Source organism: Ptychodera flava, chromosome 17, assembly GCF_041260155.1.
Source record: "Ptychodera flava strain L36383 chromosome 17, AS_Pfla_20210202, whole genome shotgun sequence".
NCBI lineage: Eukaryota > Metazoa > Hemichordata > Enteropneusta > Ptychoderidae > Ptychodera > Ptychodera flava.
The window spans coordinates 30,374,709-30,397,076 of record NC_091944.1 but is presented as its reverse complement, the minus strand read 5'-3'; the positions used below and the strand labels follow the sequence as shown (position 1 = coordinate 30,397,076).

General features: G+C 39.2%; 1 protein-coding gene across 2 annotated transcripts; it reads left to right on the top strand.

Annotated features, from left to right (window-relative positions):
- Positions 1-250: 250 nt before the first annotated feature.
- On the top strand, positions 251-21,172 carry LOC139116031 (zinc finger protein 888-like). Of its 2 annotated transcripts, XM_070678528.1 has the most exons (3): positions 251-365; positions 14,920-19,167; positions 20,015-21,172. In XM_070678528.1, the coding sequence occupies exon 2, from the start codon at positions 14,946-14,948 to the stop codon at positions 16,416-16,418; it is 1,473 nt and encodes a 490-aa protein (XP_070534629.1). In that variant the 5' UTR covers positions 251-365; positions 14,920-14,945; the 3' UTR covers positions 16,419-19,167; positions 20,015-21,172. The 2 variants fall into 2 exon arrangements, with proteins under 2 accessions (XP_070534629.1, XP_070534628.1); XM_070678527.1 differs by lacking the exon at positions 251-365 and having other exon boundaries at positions 16,146-19,167; positions 20,015-20,140.
- The last annotated feature ends 1,196 nt before the right edge of the window (positions 21,173-22,368 follow it).

Here is a 22,368-nt window from a genome sequence, read left to right as displayed (position 1 = left end):
TAGAGTGACACCACTACCCATGCTGGCACTGTTTCTTTGAAATACTATACTGAGATAGCTATATATAGTAAAGTAATAGGTACACATGCGACACAGGTAAGGCTTGTATAATGAAAAAGTTAATAAATTACATTTACTGACCACATTCATAACTTCTGGACGAATAGCGCCTGCAGTACCTGTGGCATAATGCATCATTGCACTTGTGCTGACCCTAATGTCTAAGTTTGACGTTGATGGCGTTATTCGGTGTCAAAGGTCAGCCCTCAGGATCATCACAGATTTTGTGGATGCTACATACTGCAATACGCGTGACCAGCAGATTAGAAGCAACTTTAGAGTTAAACGTCCGTCGAAAATCTTGGGTAAGTCCCTTAGCTTTTGTAAAATGTGTGCTGCTATGATTCTGAACAACACAGCAGCTGAAATCTGTACGTGAGCGTTACGGTTTTGCTGAACACAGTCGCTCACCACTGACAGTGCCAGTAGCACCAGAGCAGTTTGCCATGGCACTGCACTATACCTAGCCCCGCGTACGATGCTGTGTGTTCCGCTACAGCTATTGTCGCCCCGCTCCGTGGTGAGTGGGGCGATTAGCTGTAGCGGAACACACAGCATCGTACGCAGGGCTACACTATACCCACTGTGGACAAAGTCGTGTTCTGGTCTCTCCCTTTGCCACTACATCCGCTAAAGACCCTCTCAAAGCCCCGCGCTGGCTACGTACAGTACCAATCTGATTAAAATCAGATACGGCGACGTCTAACCGTAAGGGGAACTGGTCAATTGGACCCCACGCCGATTGGACCCAAGTCAATTGGACCCAAGTCAATTGGACGCAATGATAGAGATAGAGATTATTTACATGTAATCATTTCACATTTTGTTGGGCAGCTAACGTCCGGTATCACTGACCGGCATTAAGGTGAAGTACTACAAATTACGTCAAAATTAGGTTGTGGTGTCATTTTCTTGAAACTTTGCACAAATATTCTTGGAAGTTGTGCAAGTGCAAAAATGAAATAAAAATGGGGGTCACCACGCTCGTTTCCATGGAAACGGACGTTAAAATGGCGTCGTTAGAAATAAATAAAAATGATATAATTCACTTAAACTAAAGAAAGCAATTATAAAACGCTTAGCAAACGAGTTAATTTTAATAAATACCAAGACTTAAGATCCATATCTATCGAATGTATAGTTTTCATGATGTTTGTGGAGAAATTTTAACATAAGTATCGATTACAAAATGACAATATCGAAATTATATCACTACATAATTTTCGAACTTTCTTCCTGTCGCTTTGAATGGTGTCATTTTGACCAAACTTGGCGAATAAACTCCTGAAATAATACCATTTAGTTTACACGTTTAATAAAAGGGTGTTACCACGCTACTTTTTACAATATCTCCAGGTGAATGGGTAATTTGCGCCATATAAATGGGAGAGAAATGTTAATTTTTCGCTCATATTGAATAAAAAACAGCTTCCTAGGGGTGTCAAAATGTGACAAGGTAATAGGTCACATGTATTTCTAAGACACTGGGTCAAAAAATTAGGTAAAAGCGCAATTTCAACAATGACAGGTGATGTTAAATATATGCGCTACAAAATAACCCATTTGCGGCAGGCTGGAGTTAAATCTGCGCAGAAACGTTCTAAAGCGTGTGCGCGTCCGAATTCGTCGCCCTTTACCTTAAAAACACTGTGACTAAGACTTGTATTGCATAGTTTGTTATTCCAGTGTCTGGTCTTTATATAATTGTGCAACGAAATTCACTTCGACAGCGCTTGTACTCGGAGACGGCAACCCGGTCTGCAGCGCTAAACAGTGAAGTACAGTGCTTATATAAACGGTACATTTGTGTGGCGAGCTTTTGGAGCCAAGGCTGGTTCACGGTCGTGAATTGCTACCGAACTCCAAACATAAAACTACATATGCTAAATCAAAGCGATGCTCGAATAGATTGTATGAGTTCATGATTTGGTAAAACTTCGCGATCAATCACAGGGTCCAATTGACTTGGGTCCAATCGGCGTAGGGTCCAATTGACTAGAAACCTCTGTACTTGCAGTTGCGCGGTATTCTCTTGCTGTCGCCTCTCACAACAAGAGAATACCGCGCAAGCACAGAGACGTCGCCGTACTCATGGATGAAAAAAAAACATCCATGCCGTACTCTACATCTGATTTTAATCAGATTGCGTACAGCACCCGGTATTGGCCACAGTCACGTGTGGTTCGATACGCGCCAAAGGGCCGTTAGCATAAAAAGATTGTCCAAACGGCGAAGACCTCTTTATAAGCATTTAGATTTTTACATCCATGGATTAGCCAATCTTTCGCCATGTATCAATATTGTATCGTAAGTGACTGTGCTGTTTGCTCAGCAAGCTGGCACGCTGCCAGTGACCATGACTAAGTGTTTTGCATTTGTGTTTTCTTCATTTTTTCATTGGCTATCAGGACACAAAGTGCCTGAGGTAAGATACACCAGCCATAGTGAACTAGTGCTTAGCCAATGAGGGGTTGAGTTAGAATCTATTTTCTGCAGCCTTGTTGTGCATTATCGAGGAGTACACCCCGTCATGACCAATATTGGTTTCAGTCTCCAGCAACACACAGCAAAAGGAGTGGTAGGGACAAAAAGGGCCACAGCAGGCTCACAGTATGGCAGCTTGCTGTGATGTGTATGTTAATCTTTTGTAGATTTTATATGTACAACAGTAGAGTTAGTAGCTCGGTGCTTCTACCAGAATTATGCAGCTTATTGCTGTTGAACGGTACCATGAAGGTGGCAGAGACTACCTCCATGGTTGAACCCAGCATGGAGCTAGAAATTTGTCCTCCCTCCCGTTTCTAGCTCCATGAACCCAGGGGGTGGTAGGACTACAGATATAAACAGTAAATTGATTGTGTGCTGCAGGCCATTTATACACGCTCAAGAAATAGAGCAATGCTCATGTTCTCATGAAGCTTCTAGTGTACAGGGATAAGACAAGAAGTTGCAAGTTTGGAGGCACACATGACATACATGTACATGTGGCACAGCCCCTCTATCCAGCGGTCTGGAAACGCCTATTGTAAAATGTGTCAATCACCTAGACCACAGCTAAACCGCAACATGAACTGCAGTCACATGATACCAGTGTGTTGCTTGGGTTTCACCTCTGTGTCAAGACATTTGTCCTGTATGCTTTTCTCGAATCTTCACTGTTTTTGGCACTATAAAGAGTTCTCTGCATCTATCTACAACACTATGACAGAAATAACCATATCCTGAAACCGTGTCTTTTGTGATCCTTCTCCCATTGTAAATGATGATAATGAGCAATAATTTCAAGGCTTGATCACTTAGTGTGTGTTGACAATTGAAAGCACAAGCAACGGCTTGAATCACACCGGAGAATTTGTCCTCCCTTTCTCTTACAATGCTACAAGTCAGTATCCCCAAATATGATCTAATTATGTTTCTGTGTTAAGTCAGTATCCCCAAATATGATCTAATTATGTTTCTGTGTTAAATTCTGGAGAATACCGGTAATGTTATTAACTGAGTAACAGTTACTATGTTCAGACAGGGAAAATTGAAACGCTTCTGCAACACTATTTGTGATTTGTAAACACAGAGGATTAATAGATTGAGTCCGCTTGCGTCCACATACACAAAATTAAGCCATTGTTTTGATGTTTAAGACGTCTTAATGCGCCCTCTCGAGTTCAAAAGGTGTGTATGGCCAAGCATTGTTTGTAACAAGATGGCTGAAATGGACGACGTCGTACTGGCTGTAAAGAATGTGAAAGAGGCTCCCCACCTAACTATCCAAAATGTTTTTGTGTCGAGTTTGTGTTTTATTCGTTTCTAAATGTGTTCCTACATTCTTATCCGATTGTTTGTGTTAATAAAAATGCTTGTTTCGCCTCGCCATAAGCTTTCCTCACACAAACAAAACATTACCGTCCACACTAATCCAAACTTCCCTACAAATATCCGAGGCGAAACAAACATTTTTATTAACACAAACAATCGGATAAGAATGTAGGAACACATTTTTGAAACGAATCAAACACAAACTTAATGACTCAATCGAATATTTTTGTTCCCAATTAATAAATCATAGACAATCTCAATTCTCGGTTTATGGCAATTTTTGTCGACTGATAAAAGTCTTTTCATCTTCAACATTCCATTCTAATTTCACCTACGGTATATAATATCCTAACCTCCTGTGACTTTCCTTCTAAACTTTGATTTGCCTTGTGCACCAAAGAGATGCTGTATTTTATGCCAAACGATGAAAAAATATGTGAAGAAATAACCATGTATCAGTCAGTACGGCAGGCGAAACCCGGACGGCCATACCGATTGGGACAGAGCAGAGTAGATCGAAACGCAAACGGGGTGTTATTATAGGAAAGGCGGTGACTTTTTAAAGCTGAATAAAATGCTGTCTCTGGTTGTGTAAGTCTGTTGATCGAAATATCCCAGTTGATTAATCATGGGGGATGGCAGTCTCGATCTCCCCTTTATGGTTCGATATTTTCTGACTCGTTCCCTCTCATTTTTGTCAATCAATGAAAGCATTTTCGTCTTCCATATTCAATATTACTTTGACCGATGTTACATCCTGACCTATACTGTCATTAGTTTGACCAACGTACAAAGACATTGCCCATGCGTCCGGCTGATGAGATGTTTTGCAAAACGGTGAAGAAATGGGGGCCCGGGAGACATCGATGTCAGTCTTTCCGGACTGTTTACATGTAGCTAATAGGGGATATCAAAGGAGATGAATCAGTTAGTTGAATAAAACATAACTTTTCGGACTTATTTTATGTCAATTTTGTCAATGTCGGACTTTTGATTCAAGAGAAACCAGAATCACCTACAGAGATGTCTGTATTAAACACGTCAACGGACGCACAATTGGGAATAGTTTGTTATGCTACTGTCGGTCTCAGTCGTGGTGTCTCTCCCATAAAATTTCGAAGCTATAGGTCTACACTTGTCGTTTCGATTCACAGGTAGCGGTACACCGATGACCAGATATTGTACCGTTCTTAAAACTAGTCTAAGCAATTTTACGACACTGCACTATTTGCCATCGTGTCTCCCCGTGAACGTCCTTGAACCTATGGACGTGACCATTGTTTTACTGCGCCCATTAGAGTGTAAACCCCTGTTCGTTACCAGCAGAATACTTTTTAAAGTTCTGTACATCAGTGTACACTGTGTGTATAAGCCCTAAACCTAGTTTAATTCAATTATGGAAAGGTACGGATAGTTTTCAATCGGATTCGAACCCACAACATACGGCATCAGTCGCCTAGCTGAGAGGCCTGAGACAGAACCAGTCGGCTAAATCTCCACTCCCAAAAAAGAGTGGTTCAATAGCCGGCTAAGTTGTTACATTTTTCTGACTCAGACCTTTCAACACGTTGTAGAGTTCGTGAAGCACTCACACACGCATGCTCACTATCATACATCGCACATACACACTTATGGAAGACCGGTCACGACATGCGACATGCGACCTGCGACTTCAAAACTGCGACCTGCGTCCCGCGAGTTTGAAACATGCGACCTGCGACTTCGGCATTTAGACCTAGGTGTAACCTGCGACTTCACAACAGCGACCTGTGTGTTTGTCAAACTGCGACCTGCGACTTCACAACTGCGACATGCGACAACAACACGTAACGTTTCATGGTGTTTTCCTCAGTATTAGATTGGAGGCGTCTTGCGTGAACTTTAATCCTTTGAGCGCCAAAGTTTATTTTTGTCCCCTTTATATAATAAACCCCTGTCAATTTTTCTCCAATTTTTGCAAAAAAATTGGGAAAAACCTGTAGCCAATGAAATGTGATGTCGATTTGGTCCAAAATTATCAAAAAATTACAGAAAATTCATACAATTGGTAAAATTTTGCACTAAAATTTTGGTGGGAGAAAATTACAGCGCTCAAAGGGTAAAACGTGGAAAGGAGATTTAACGTTCAACATCGATCAATTAATAAGCCATTGCTTTCGCTTTGGTAAATCGTTCACCAAGTCTGGCAAAACTCAATTCATGTACACACCAGTTCACTCATTTTCATCTGGAGAGATAATTTTATGACGGAAATGTTGACAGTATGTGTTAATGCATGGAAAATAATATGCTACGTGATCTAGGCATTTATATGTTTATATTATACTAGTAATTTCAAATTATTTTAGATATTCTTCGTCTGCCTTACCTCGCTTCTTTCCTTATGTTATCGACAAACTTTTTGATTTTTAGAAATCTCTGGTATTTATCCTCATTTCACTGTGGTATAACCATCTAGCTGTCTGTTTAATTCATCAGTTGTCCCCCCTGTATCATAACTGCGTCAGTGTCATTGCAAACATTAGAATTTTCAGTTATTGTCGTTCATTTTCTAACATTTCTAGTTTTGTTCCAATTCTTCAGTGATTGATCATCGGTTGTTGCCATCTTTTCGTCTAATTTCATTTTTACTTTTCGTCAAAAAATCGAATTGATCCAACTTTTGTTCAGTTGGAAAAATAAAAATATTCTTACTGGTTAACTTCGGACTACATTTGTCTACACAAATAACATATGCAAAGTAAAGCAGTTAAAATAATACTGATATTGACAGAAGTGCAAACATATTTGCTAACCATGAATAGCCAGAGACCGACTCAAGTTCTTTATAGATAACGCGAGTTAAAACTGTAAAACAGGACATCATTAAACCCTCCTACAATCATATTTTCAGTCTTTAAGCCTAATATGTACATACTATAATATGTACATATTATTTTTTGTGTGTATATAATATTTTAGATCATGTAGGCAGAAAAGTTCCAGAAACTATTAAACACTGATGTAGACGTTATAAAACCCTATTGCTATTGCATTATTTCAGATCGGTTTGCCTTTCGTAAGAAGGAAAATAAATTTGTGCTCTTCGTTTGTGGAATTCTCTACCGTCACAGCTTCATGCACTTCTATCGCTGGTTGAATTCTTTCGCTGGCCGATTTTTGCGTAGGCCAGCGGTGCGAAAATAATGCTCTGGTCGCGAGAATGCGGTAAACCGGCTGTTTTAGAATAATATAGTGCAATGGTGTCCCTCGTGTTTTTCAGGCTCGTGTTCAGAGCAATGGTGCGAACAAATCAAGACTGATATCGCAGTTTGACAAACACGCAGGACGCAGGTCGCTGTTGTGAAGTCGCAGGTTAGGCCTACACCTTGGTCTAAATGCCGAAGTCGCAGGTCGCATGTTTCAAACTCGCAGGACGCAGGTCGCAGTTTTGAAGTCGCAGGTCGCATGTCGCATGTCGTGACCGTCTTCCATACACACTTTATCGAAAAGCGAAGAAACGAATTTCATCGCTTTAACTGAGGCGAACGATAACCCTCGGGGACAATTCTGTCCACCAGCAGTGTTACCGACCCAGGATAGAAAATACGGATAGTTTTCAATCGGATTCGAACCCACAACATACGGCATCAGTCGCCTAGCTGAGAGGCCTGAGACAGAACCAGTCGGCTAAATCTCCACTCCCAAAAAAAGAGTGGTTCAATAGCCGGCTAAGTTGTTACATTTTTCTGACTGAGACCTTTCAACACGTTGTAGAGTTCGTGAAGCACTCACGCACGCATGCTCACTATCATACATCGCACATACACACTTTATCGAAGCGAAGAAACGAATTTCATCGCTTTAACTGGGCGAATATTAAAGAATAAAGGGTCGTTACAGTTGCTAAAATTGCGAGAAAAACGGCACTTTTTACTCAAATAGAATAGTCCTATTCACAAGCGCTATTGTTTTAAATCACGTCCATGGTGTGCTGTTGATTTTCATTCTTTCGTGCAATTTCATTCGCTTGAAGCAATTATCCTTTCATTTGACTGCTCTGTGGGACTCTTCTGAATATGTGTTTTGGATAAAAAGAACTCTACAGTGAAAGACATAAACTTCGACGGTGATAGGTATACAATATCGGTTCGATGTGTGAAGATATACAGATTACAAGTTATTTTAGAAGTTCTCAAAACCAGTAAAAATAATTCTGCGCGCCACTTATTGATAATTTCTTCTTGTGAACGTCCTTGAATCCGTGACCGCGACCATTGTTTTCGAAGTGTTCGACGGTGGATGATCGGTAGATTAATGAAGATATATGTTACTGAACTATCGTGTGATTGTTTAATAGCATGGTTAGGTAATAGACGGTGTAGTCTGTAGAGGCGATACGGCGAAATTCCACGGCCCAAGGGAGCGTACATCGCATGGTTTCTTACAACGAACGAGCCGTCGGTTTCCATAGCTACTACGTGAAATCCGGCCTCACCGATGTCCCGGGCCGATGTCCCTGTCCTGATTCGGAGAACAACTTTCAAGCTGCGTGTTGAGGTTCAGATGTCCGATTTTTTCATATTCAAAAGGCTTATTGATTTACAGAGAACGCCCGTCTTGTTTTTAGCTTTAACTTAGCACATGATGGCAATTGAAAATTCAAAGCCAAATAGCCAGTGGGAAAAAAAATAGACGACTCGCTCTCACCAGCGGTCGAGGTCGCAATGAAAAAAAAAGTCTCTGAAATCGGTATCATTGCTCCGCCATGTTTATTGTTGGTTGTACGGCCAGTTTAAAGTCACAGACTTTCTTCACGGTAAAATTCATATAATTGCCATACCGCGAAGTTCCTGTGCATTTCAATATGTCTATTTGGAAGCAAAAGCCCCACGGATATTCGATCGATGGTGATGAACTTTCTCCAGGCCGTGACATGTCACCAGTTACGAACTTTACCGGTTTTCGATATGAAAGATGCAATATATTATCAGCGTTGTTCACGTTGTGTTTTGAGTTTGATATGGAATATAACAGGAAAACACTACTAACGATTAGAGTGACGATAGAGACCATGCCCGATACGGAAAAATTGACATCAACTACTTGCAATGAGCAGTGACCTGAAACTTCAGACTGATATATAAATGTCGACAATATAAAACATTGAAATGCCGGAGAGAGAGAGGGAGAGAGAGGTTTACGCTGTCGCGAACTGATTATACTCTTTCGGATATGACTTCGGTGTAGACGATACACAGAATCGAAAATGTACACCTACTTTCCAGAAATTCGACTAATCTTATAATAAAGAGTGGAACAAATTTAATCCAAAAGTGTTGGTTGAAGTAAATCTTCAGATGTTGGTTTTCTAAAGTTAGATAATACTTACAGAAATATGGTCGTCATAGTCTTCTTTTAAAACTATTATCTTCAACACCACGTTTCTTATGATCGGTGATGTCATTTTTTATTATTTTTACAAACTTTCAATGCATCAAACGCTATAAGACTATCTCATCTGCCTGTCAAGGAGTACAATATATTTCCAAGGGCTGGCACACGATGTCAACTTACGTGTCGTCCGTCGAGCGGCCGGTGGCAGTGTCACAGATTGTTCCGTCTGTAATCGCGGATTTTGATGTGACACCAACGTGCGTTTGAGGGTTTTTTGTTACGAAATTTGTCGACCTCACAAAATTTCACAGTCCATGCTTTGAAGCAGTCTCAACATGGCAAACATGTCTGGCTTAAATTTCATCCTCGTCGTTACAAATTAAATTCGACCACTAAATTATTTCGGCAGTTTTAATTTCCTATTAATTCGACGTTTTTCAAATCGTAATGAATTTTTTCTGGTCGAATTGATAGGTTTTTGGTAGCAAGCTTATCTCTTCGTCGGACCAGTATACCGCGAGATGTAGTACTGTGTTCGGCAGCCATGGCGAAAGTGAATATTGTATATTGGTTGTTGTTTGTTTTATGTTACAAATACCTGTCGCGTGAGGGCGTTTGAAACGCTTCTGAAGCGGCTCAGTCTGTCCACACAGCGATTTGCGGATAGAGTTAATCCCTACAACGGCTCTGGTCGGGCCGACTAAACCGTCTCAAATCTGAAACGCTTCAGAACCATTTCGGAGTGTCCACACATAACTTTCTGTGTCAGTATTGGCCCAGAACCGTTTCAGAGACGTTTCAATGGCCTGTGTATGAACGGCATAAGTGTTCTCCCCAGAGCTATTATAGAAGTGGTGGCCGCCACTCTATAATTTTTGGTAAACAATGGAAACTCATTACCATAACAATTACATTTATTGTTATGCAAATTAGCCGCCACTCTATCAGAAAATCCTGGGGAGATCACTGGAGTAGAATAGGAAAGTTGACTGGAGAAATGTACACTCAGGCACAGTAAATGCCGTGACAATGTGGAAATATATCACTCAAATTACTATATGCGACCCAATAGCAGGTTTGGTAATGAACCACTCTGCTGTTGATGTTAATATTCAGCTGATTTGGCCTGTCTTCTTACTTGATTTCAGGCAACAGTCATGATACTTGTGAAAAAGTGTGTCCCCATTGTGTTCTTCAATTGTGATCATAATGTGATGCTCATATGTAATCCCTTTCAAGCTTTATCTGGAGGGGTAACATTCCCCATTTAACCCTTTTCCTGCCAGATACTGGTAGTTACTTCCCCATCAGCAAAGTCAGTAAAAAAGCGGTATTGAGCCAAAACATGATGTATTTTCACCCACTTGGCTTGGTATTTTATAGCATCTTTAGTCCAAACAAATCAAGTTTACAGTATTATTTTTCAAAAGCTGTCAAATGTACATTATTATGTTAAAATACACCATATGGACTATGTTGTGTTTCATTATTTTAACCATCTTGACCTGGTGGTGAAATATGGACTTGGCAGGAAAAGGGTTAATGCAAAAGTTAATTGTTGAGTGATTCTAAAGGGAACAGGTTGTATGTTTTGCGATATTCTGAAAATAACAACCCGCAAATGTCATGATTTTGAACGATCTCACTTTACAGTGAGAGACAATATGGCAGCTGTCATAGGATCATGGGTTGTGACATTGATATAACAGGATGTTTAACAATGTCAGTGTCAGTTTTAAGGTGTAAATCATTTGTGTGTTAAAATAAAGAGCGTCACGGAGAAATTAGCCGCATTTCCAGACCAGTAGATAGAGGGACTCAACATGTGCAAACAATAGTTGATACGTGTATCTTGCTTGTTGTGTTAGAAATTATCAGTACAATTGATGCCTCTTTGTAAAGTTTCATAAACTCTCACCATACTTTGGTCATATTAACATAGCTAAAATATTGGTTATGAAAAAAATGACACATCAATACAATCAAACGTGACGTTATTACAAAATTGCTACAAATGATGCAAGAGGACATTGGTGGATAGCGTATCACTCACTCAAAGCAGAGGGCAATGTGCGGGGCCAGTGTCTGAGTGTATCTTTTGCATGTATCCAAAATGCTGATCAGAAACTGTAGTCGATGAATGTGGTGTCCATTTGGTTCAAAATTATAAAAAATTACAGAAAATTTATAAAAATTGGCAAAATAGGATAGGAACATGTGCATAAATTTGAATTACAATAGTTGAGTTAAGATGGCATTGCACTTATGCAATGCACTTCAATGCAAAATTTCATATCCAATGTGACATGAACAACCCCTCCAATAATATTTATTTTGAAAGAAAATCATAAGTTTTTATCGTAGGTATGGTTATTGAAATGATAAAACATGTCAATTTGATGTTAATAATTAAAAATTAAAAACAATAACTAATTTAAAGAATAATTAATTTATTTGAATAAATAAACTAGACACTACTTTATGAAATTCAATGGCTCATTTAAAACTAGAGTGAATATAGAAAAGAACATGAATTTTGTTTTTTAACATCTATTTTATTCTTAAATGGCAGGGATTGAAAGACTGATGTTCAAAAAAGTTCATGAAAATCAAATTGAAATGAATTTATTCCAAATGTAAGAATTTTTGCCCCCAAAGTTTGTATGATTTGTTCCACAGTATTCCAAGAATCACATGTAAAAGTTTCACACAATTTGACCCAGACGGAGTTATATTGCTTTGATGTTTAAAATGGGAGGAAAACAGAAGCCAGGAAATTGAGTGATTTTCATATACCTGGTATTTGAATAATGGTTCTACTTCAGAATTAAAAGGATGAGCACTGTTCTATAGACTCAGTGTGCTTGAGGGATCAACTGATGGCAGTACAAACAAACCCCTGTGTTCATCTGTGTATCAAGGGTTAATACATATACTTGAACTTCTATTCGTGCTTGTGCATGTCATGGGTTTGTTTGAACCACAGTGCATTTGAATTCCTGGTTTGACCCATTTACACTTCCTTCCATGGAAGTTAGTTCAATCATCCATTAACAATTTTTTTTAAATATTGAATTGATTTTTGCAAAAAATGTTACTTTATACATGTACTTGACAAAAACACTTTGTAACATGTGATCAGTGTGTGAAGCTCACACAAAATCTCTACTGGCCAAGCGGGCCAGCAACTTTAGAAAATCACTGGCCCTGAAGGAAATCAACTGGTCTGGTCCGGTCCTCAAGTCAAATTCAAACATAGAGCAGATTTTTTACCCGCGTTCAGTATGGGGGCCAAGTAAATTTAATCGAAAAAATAAAAAGACACCACTTCTCAAACTGATTTTGTGCCTTTCAATTTTTTTAGAGGAAAGCAAGTGAAGATGACTATCAAAACCAAAAGTTTGGGCAACTGATCTCAGTGCAAAAAACATATGAAATTAGTGAAAGGTTAAGCACAAACACATAAAACATTTCTATTTCTTAAAAAGCCGTTAACAACAAGTATTTCTACTACTTTGAGAAAACGAGCTCAAGCGTGGGCTTGAAATATGTGCCAACATGAAAAAGCTAAGTGTCCAGAACTCCGATCAGGGATGGGTATAAGTTTTGGCACCACAAACACCAGATCACACAAATAGAGTCATTACAACAGTTGACTCTTCAAAAAGAATTCTGGCTTCTCCTCTTTGAGGGAAGATAACTGTCATCAAATTCAAGGAAGGGAATACAAAAACTAGGGCAACTGATTAACCCTTTCAGGGCTAAACCCCTATGTATAGGGGTTGCTGTGGTAAGTCACCAGAAAGTCAGGCCTGAAAAGGTTAAGAGAAAAAATACTGAACTGTCAAAACCCACGTGAAAAAGACGAATCACAAAATGTAAGCCTTTACAGGTGACCAAGGCAAATGGCCATCAAGGTCAAGTTACAATCATGGCGCGATTTTGCACAATGTTTAAATATTGGACATTTGCTTTCTAGTATCGAAGTTTGACGTCAAAAATATTTCTGTCATACATAACAATCTATACACCGTTCTAATATCGGTACTGGACCATACAAGAATGACTCGCCTTCTGTTGTGGCACGCCGGGTTTGCGAAGTTGCCGATATTTTACTTCAGGCTGGTACCTATTGGCGATTTTGGGACTCTAATAATCGATACTGGACAATTCTAGAATGACTTGCCTCGATACGTGAAATCACAGATATTTACTTGATATTTATTGGCTGTGACTCAAACATCGATACTATACAGTGACTAGCCTTGTGTCTCTTGCACGTGGCGGGGTTAAAAACGTAAAGGCCAAAATCAGCCTGTAAAAGACAGAAATCCTGTCCGAAAGAACCACAGCTACATGTATGGACCCACAGCTAGTGACTCCAATATCGATACTAGTCAACTCTAGACTTTTAAATCGCAGGCAAATATCCAATGATTATCAGAGATTTTACCACCTAACAGATCTTGACAAGCCCGACTTCCTCAATCTGACCCTAACTTTGATACTTGACGATTCTATACTTGTCAAATCGCGGGTAAATATTCGATAAAATATCAGGGTTTCACTTGTACCTTGGCCCCGCAGTCTCGCCAAGCCCAATTTTGGTGGTCCGACACTACTAGACTTGTCTAAAACTGTGGGTAAATATCCTATGTTGGAGATTTCACCACCTCACATACCTGACCAAGCAATTCTAGTTTCTATAACGTGTTGTCCAGTAGCTGTAAACATCCGATATCATATAAAAGTGCAATGTCGCGGAGCGGTGTCTGTCTGTGAGCTTTTGCGATATTCATGTTTTGGAAATCTCTTAAAAGAATAAATTTGTTTTCTTTGAAAATTTTGTCAGGTATTTAGCTTAGCAAAACATTTGAGTTAACTCCTTTCCATATAGTGAAAGTCACTGGGCCGCGTCTTTAGGAATAGCAGGACATCTTTCAAGCGTTACTGGCCCGGCATAAAAATAACTGGTCTCGGGCCATCGGGTTAGCGTGAATTTCACACGCTGCATGTGATACCTCCTTAAATGATCATTTTGGTTTGTTGATCATACAACAGTGTACTAAAAATTGAACGAATTCAGAAATCATCAAATCGAAACTAAAAAATGAAAGTTTTCTGCATTTTGGAGTAAGCTTGTCTATGTTTATAAGGCACACAAGAATACATTAATGACAGCAAAACCTGCTATTTGACATTGATATTTTCTAGGTCAGAATCACAACATCCAAGTTGTCGCACTAATAAGTGTTCTCTAAAGCTTTGAAAAACAGAGGGCAGTCAATTTATGTAAGTCTCAACACTGCTAATTTGCGTATTTTTTTAGCTAAATGTTCAGAATCTTGGAAGCTGTTATCCAATTGGTTGGCTAAATCTTACTGTTATTACTGAATTATACACAATAGACTCCCTAAGTTGCTGTGAATTGTGACAATCAAACAATCAGATATAACCCTCTGAGCCAGCAGCAAATCAGCAGGATTTTGTTGTTATTAAAGTATTCTTGTGTGCCTTGTTAACATATGACAAGCTTACTCCAAAAACAGAAAGGTGACCCACCCCAAATATTTGCCTATGGAGAACTTTGCCAATTGTGAATGCTTCCTCGCAGTGCTGCAAAGTAATAAACATTATTATAACTCCTGAACATTGTTTGATATTTTCTAGGTCAGAACCACAACATCCAAGTTGGCATGCCAGTATTTTCTGTTACCATGACAACAAGACAGATGAAAATGGATTACAGTGTAGAGAACCTATCTTCATCAATTCTGAAAAGACTTAATGAACTCAGAAAACAGTCTCTATTAACGGACATTGAATTTTGTGTGAAGGGGCAGCGCTTTGCTTGTCACCAGGCAGTCTTGGCATGTTGCAGTCCAATGTTCAACTCAGTTCTTACTTCAGATGCACACAAGAACAAAATCAAGGAATGCTTTGGTGTTTTGGATGCCAATACTGTGAAAGATCTGCTAGACTTTATATACACTAGTCGGGTAACCATTACCATGCACAATATTGAGCAATTGCTGAAAGTATCGAATGAACTGAAATTTGAGGAGCTTGCTTCTGGATGTGCACAGTTTCAGGAGAAGTTTTACAATGCATCTGATTTTCCTGACAAGGCCGTATACACCTTACCTACTACCTGTAGGGGGAATGAATTGGCGAGTGGACCCAAAATGCAACAACATACAAGTGAAGCTGACCACATAGTTGTAGACGCTAGACAAGGGCTGAAATGTGGAAGCAAAAGTGATGCCAGCAAGTTGTTAAAATATGCAAATGATGAAGACAGAAATATCACTGTAGGCAGTGATGATGCTGATGTATTTGATAGTGGTAGTGATGCGAATGATGACGATGATGACCCCTATGAGGAGGACACAGCTAATGAAGAAACTGGTATGAGCAATGTAAATACAGAGACTGATATCAGAGAAAATGAATGTAAGATAGAAAATGAAGACCAGAATGGAGCAGTTGTTCCAGAACTCTTCACAGGAAGCAATCGGGTGGTTATTTGTGGAAACAAAGGTAGTAGCAACATGGCTGATGTAGAAAAACCAGTGAAGTCCGCAACTGTAAACCAGCCTCACCTTTTTGAAACAGTTAGCTCTGTTGCAGATATGAATGTATCAGGAAGTCACATTAAGGATTATCCAAGTTTATCAGGGGAGACACACAGTGACATTGGTAACAATATCAATAATGCTGATGCTGTGGCCCAAGAAACCACATTTCAAACAGACCAGAATGAACATGTTGAAGAGGAAAAGTCAAAGGTCATCAAAGTGAAAGAGGTATCATTCAAGTGTGAATTTTGTGGAGAAAGTTTTCCAAGGAATTATCTGCTTCAGAAACACAGAAATCAAGAGCATGGCGATAAAATTCAAGGTCATAGTAGCAGTAACTGCGATGAGAAACACAAATATTTGTGTAGTGGATGCAACTGTGAGTTTGGCAGCAAAGGTCTTCTGCAGGACCATCTTTCAGTAAATTGTAAAGGTCTCCAACGAACAAGACAGCATGGTACAACATCTAGCATTGGTCAACAAGAAATTTCCTCTGAACAATCAGCCAATACACAGAGAGGACAGATTCTGCATCATTGTGATGTCTGCAAGAAAGATTTCAAACTATATCAGTATGCTGAAACGTCATGAAAAGAAAGTTCATGGTTCGACTGGTCGTTATCTGTCATGCAGAGTGTGCAATGTGAAATTTTCAACCCGTAGTCTTTTAAGACATCACCAAATTGCTAAGCATACACGTAGCTCAGGGGCAAATAAACACTGCTGTCCTGTATGCAAGGAAACTCTCTGCTCAAGGCTGCAGTTGAGGAAACATATGAAGGACAAACATCCAAACCAGCACCAGTGTGAGATTTGCAAAAAGTCGTTTTATTACAAGAAATTACTAAAGCAGCACAGAAATAGGAAACATGAGAGAAGTGTCTGGAACTGTGGAGAATGTAGTGCAGCATTTGATGATTACAAATCATTGAAGGAGCACAGAGAGACGCATGATCAAGATTTAAAGTATCAGTGTGAGAAATGTAAGAAATGGTTTGGCCGGAAGGATAGCTATGAGGGCCATATGAAGAGGCACAGATTAGAGAAATCGATTGAATGTAAAATCTGCAACAAGGTCTTCCATAGGAAAGCAAGATATGTTAGTCACATGAACATGCATGAAAGGATGACACCAGTCAAAGTTGACTTGTCGAAAGACGAAAAAACATCCCACAGCACTGAGAAAATCTACAAATGCCCGGAGTGTGCTGAGAGTTTCGATGGAACTTTGAGTTTAAGACTTCATAGATCAAAGATGCATGCAGCCCTGGAGCAGTGTAAATTGTGCAATGAAGTATTCCCTACAAAAGATGAACTTTATCAGCATAGGGAAAAAGTGCATAAGCTGAAAGATTACCCCTGTGCAGATTGCAAAGTAACTTTTAACAACAAGCGTAACCTTTCTAGGCATAGAAAGAAAATGCATTCTCAAGACTCATTGAGTTGTAAAGAATGTGGGAGTATGTTTGAAAACAGAGAACTCTTAAAACAGCATCACAGAATTCACGACAAGGAAGCATTGTATTCGTGTGATGTGTGTGGCAAAACATTTGGAAGGAAGGAAAGCTTAGATGGACATGTGAAACGCCACAAGTATGAGAGGTCCTATCCTTGTGAAGAGTGTGGGAAAGTTTTTAATAGAAAAGAAATCCTTGAAAACCATTTCCGTACTCATTCAAGTATCAAACCGTACAGTTGTCCTGTTTGTCAAAAGTCTTTCAAGTCTAAAAACTCAGCTGAAAAACACCGGTTAGTATACCACAGTGGTGAAGCTACTTTGAAACCCTGGTCTTGCTCTGAATGTGATAAGACATTTACGCAGAAAGGTAATCTCCTTAAACACCAAAGAGTTCATGCTAAGGTTAAACTGTACTTGTGTGACATTTGTGGGAAATCCTTTAGCCAGCCGCAGTACATGGCCATTCACAAACGTATTCACACAGGTGAACGGCCTTATCAGTGTGAACTCTGTGGAAAATCATTCAAATGTACACCAAGTTTGAACAGTCATCGGTTGTACGTCCATTCATCTGAAAAATCTCATGTGTGCCATGTGTGTGGGAAAGGATTTAAAACAGCTGCAAAAGTGAGAAGACATTTACTGGTTCACAATAAATAGTTTTAATGCATTAGCTGTTTGAGGGATTACATATACCTGACAATACTTGCTGTCCTATAATGTTTGACAACTCCTGCATTGATAAGCAAAAAAATTTGAAAGAAACATAGCAGTGTTTCATCAAGGATGCTCTATTCCAGAATTCATTTACTTTGATCCATTATGTGCTGCCAATCATATGTCAAAGGACTAATGATATATAAATCAACATAACAGAGTAGACCGTGAAACTTTGATTTTCAAGTTTGCTGTACATGTACATTAGCGAGCACGTTTTTAGGCATAGCAGACCACTGAGAAGAACCAAAATTGTCAGCACTCTTGCTCTTAAACCATTCATAGACTGGGATGTATGATACAAATTTGTATTTCAGTGGATTGAAGGTACAACAAGTTTTCTTTTGCATGTTATACTCTGTATCACCTGATTTGTAACTATTTAGACTTGCTTTAGACAAATGTTATTGAAAGGTACCGGTATATATTGCGTGTAGAAAAGAAATGTGCACATGCCTTTTTTGACTTTATAAGCACTGGTACACAGCACTACATAACTGCAAATTAGCATTGTTATAACCATGGTCATTTTAAGACAAAACACCATGGTAGGGAGTAATGCCTCTTATGAAACAGGCTTATCACCATTGTATTATACTGAGAAAAGAAGTTTCAATAAGACCCAGTGTGTTTTTTTTCAGTATAGGTGGATACTGTAAGCACAGTGACCTCTCTTAACCTTTTCACCCCAATGTCCACACTTACCATTGATAACAATTGGTTTGGACAAAACCATTGTGGTGAAAAGGTTAAAGGCATGGTTCAGGCGTCAGATTGTCTTGCCAAGAAATTTACCTACTAGATTACAATTCCAATGGAAACAAAAGGGTATAACACCTTTATAATCTTCTTACAGACAAGAACAAACTCGATCCCTGGGATCAAGTCCCCTACCTTTAAGGTCACCAAGCACAGCTAGATCTTTACAGCACTCAGGCCCCTCTGAGTCTTACACCATGAAAGACTTTGATGTATACATGTAGATGCATCGCCATTTGTGTTACACAAAAAGTGAAAAATTTTCAACATTTTGGGACAATCATATTTTGCCATGTATGTGAGAGATAGTCGAGTTGAAATAAACAGTTGAAATACTGTTACATTAAATGATACTGACTGGTGTAGATTATATGCTGACTGGTCTACTGGTATATGTTCTGATTGGTGTAGATTATATGCTGACTTATGTACACTCAGTGTGACAGTTCTTGGACAAGGTAGAAAATTTCGCCCAAAGCCGTTTCATATATGACGAGCACTACGAAATCTTATTATCATACCTTTCGAAACTTTATTGTGTTTATCCTCAAACTGTTAACACCAACAGAAGTGGCATTTAGGGGGTCAAAGTTGCCAAATTTTTGACCCATGTTGAGTGCATAGTAATCCGACTGCTATCGCAGTAATTGGACGTCATATTTGGAATATGATTATAGGGGCTAAATACTGATATTTTGAAACTTCGAACCCCGATTTTCAATTTCGATGTGTTTAGAAAACTATATGGAAATATTTGTGATAATTCATGGACGACTCAACTATATTTTGACGTGTATAGTGCTTAGATATCGGACACGGGCTGTCTCTGTGTGTTGCATTCGACACCTTGTATCGTACGGTGTGGCTAACTTCGCCAAGTTTGTAGCCCGAATTAGCTTGTACTGAAAAAAAACTATCCAAAACAGGACAGCAGCGTCACCTGACTTAAAGGTATACTGTCACCTGTTCCAATTTTGCCACAGTTTACCATGGAAAGAGAAAATCTTACCAATCACAGATTTTAAGCGGGTGGCCGCTTTTTAAAAACAGCGCCCTCACATGGTCATTTTGAATACCAAGGAACGCCCCTTTGACCATATATGGGCATATTTAGATTACAGGTGACTGTATACCTTTAATATGCAGTAGAATGACTTGTAAAACACTATCAATACAGAGAGAAGTGAGTACAACAAACACCATGTCATTAAATGTCTGAAAACTCAGGTCGTCCGAAAACTGTCACACTGAGTGTACTGTAGATTATTATGCTGACTGGTGTACATGTAGATATGCTGATTGGTGTAGATTATATGCTGATTGTTGAAGATTATATGGTGGTGACTGGTGTTGATTAAAATATTGAAAATTTGAGTTTTAAAGAAGCTTCATGCAGTGACATTCTCTAAGTAACTGATGTCAAAGAATGTTTATGCAATAAGCCTTAATTGAAAACACTAATTCCCTTGAAAAAGAACAACATTGGTTTTAGAAGCTTATTCCAAACAAATGTAGATTTGTTTCTGGTCAGTGTGGGCATCTTTTCAAAACCCCCAGTGCACTCTTGTTTGTGTCTTCAAAGGGTTAAAAATTCACCAGTGGTTCTGTTGCACCCTTTCGAAAAGTATGAATTTCCTATAATTTATTGTTCAGATGGCAGCAGAAATGTTTGACGTGCACAGAAGTGTAGGAAATGTACCTTGTATTATATGTACCATGTAACTTGGGTAGTGTGCTGTACAGATTTGGTTATTTTGTGCCATTCAATGATATGGGTCTATTGTGACACTGCTTTGTCAAAAGCTCAGAGTAATATGTACACTCCCTTGGAAAGAATTGCACAGCAATAGTGTAAAATGACAAATATGGCTGATAGACCATGTAAAATTTTACTCATATCCAACTCCTTCGATAAAATACTCAGAGCAAAGGAAAGCATTTTTCAACCAGTCTATGGAAAAAATACCATAAGTGACGTTGTAATGGTCTCAAATCAAAATGGTTTGAAAAATATAGACACCTGCATCATATTATCATGTTTGTCACAATCATATCAAAGTCCAGATCTTTTTCTTATCATATGACATCAGCATTCATTCAGCAACTCAGACTCAGAGGGGTCACTGTGTACATGAAGCTCCTGTGAGATTTCAGATTTCCAGTATGAGAGCTCAGATATAGCAACTGTGGTTACAATCAACACATAACAATACTAGATAACAAACACGTATCTGACAATGAATAATCTTCATATACATTGCTTCGTCTTGATCAAAGAAAGTTGAAAACCACATGCCTTGCTAAGTAAAATATAATTTTTGGAAATGTCAAGATCGTGGCCTATAGTGACTTTACAGAAAACAAAATGCTGTCAATATGGAACTGTATGAAAAAAACAAACATAAAAGTGCTATTTCAGTGTTGTCCTTAGAAGCCGGGTACGGTGCCGGGTAAATAACCCGGCTGTTTTGCATTTTTCCCGGCTACTTTTAATGTCATTAGATTATTTTATAGACCTGTAAATTCGGGATTGCACTGCCAGCTATTAGACGGCACACGTACGATTAGCAGTTTCGCGACCTCTTTCCCGCATGGAACTGCACAAACATAAAACAGTTTCTAAATACCCGTTTGTGGCTTTTTGAGCCCGATCTTTTATTTATTAAATAGTGTGATTGGCTGATGGACGCGCCTATGGTGCTGTCTTTGTTACGAGCAGTGTAATTGGTTTGATTAGTATGAAGGTCATCTTAGGTCATGATTTTTAACGATGGCGTCAAAAAGAAATGTGGCGTTGGCCACTGGCACCTTGCCAATGGAATATTTTACCCGAAGAAAGCCCGTTCGAAAGGTATACTTGATTCCAAAAAGATATTTAGTTTACGTATGAAAAACTTCAATTTCGCTGAATTTGTGAGAAAAAAGCGCCGAAAAGATGTGATTTTGATCGACGATTCGAAGTTCATGAGACTGCAGCTAGTTTTCCGCCGCCGCGCTGGCTGCCAACGTCACGGTCACTACATATGATCTTCTCAACAAATCAAGTTATTCTCAGAGCAATACCGACGCATTTTCTAGATTTAAAAAAATGAGCTAGAACTGATTTTTTTTAGAAGCAACTGTTTATTTGAATGGGTATTTTTTTTCATTGATTATTTTTACGTAATAGAATCCACGGTGACAGGCATGTGTGTTGCCGACCGGCGCATCATCGACGCGTGCACGGCTCACGGCTTCACCTTGGCGCTGATCCCCTGTTGCTTAAGACAACAGGACAATACGTCGTGGATTCCGGCATGGGTTCAATTTCACTGCGCTTCTCCATGTTGGGTTGCCCGATAGTGTCTTTCGATGGACCCTCTGAATCATTTTTTCACGGACTCGTAGAGCAAATTTGAAAGAAAGAAGAGTTGTTTCCTTCCGACGCCTTGCTGCATATCTGCTTTGATCAAATTTGGGGACAGCGAGACGCGATGATCGTGCGCGGTTTGCATTTAATTTGTTGCAACATTTCTGTCAATCACTCACTTTGTGTCAGAAGTTTCAGAAACTATCGCTAGCCTGAAAATTAGCAACTGACATGGTAACGTGCCTCTGACTCGACGC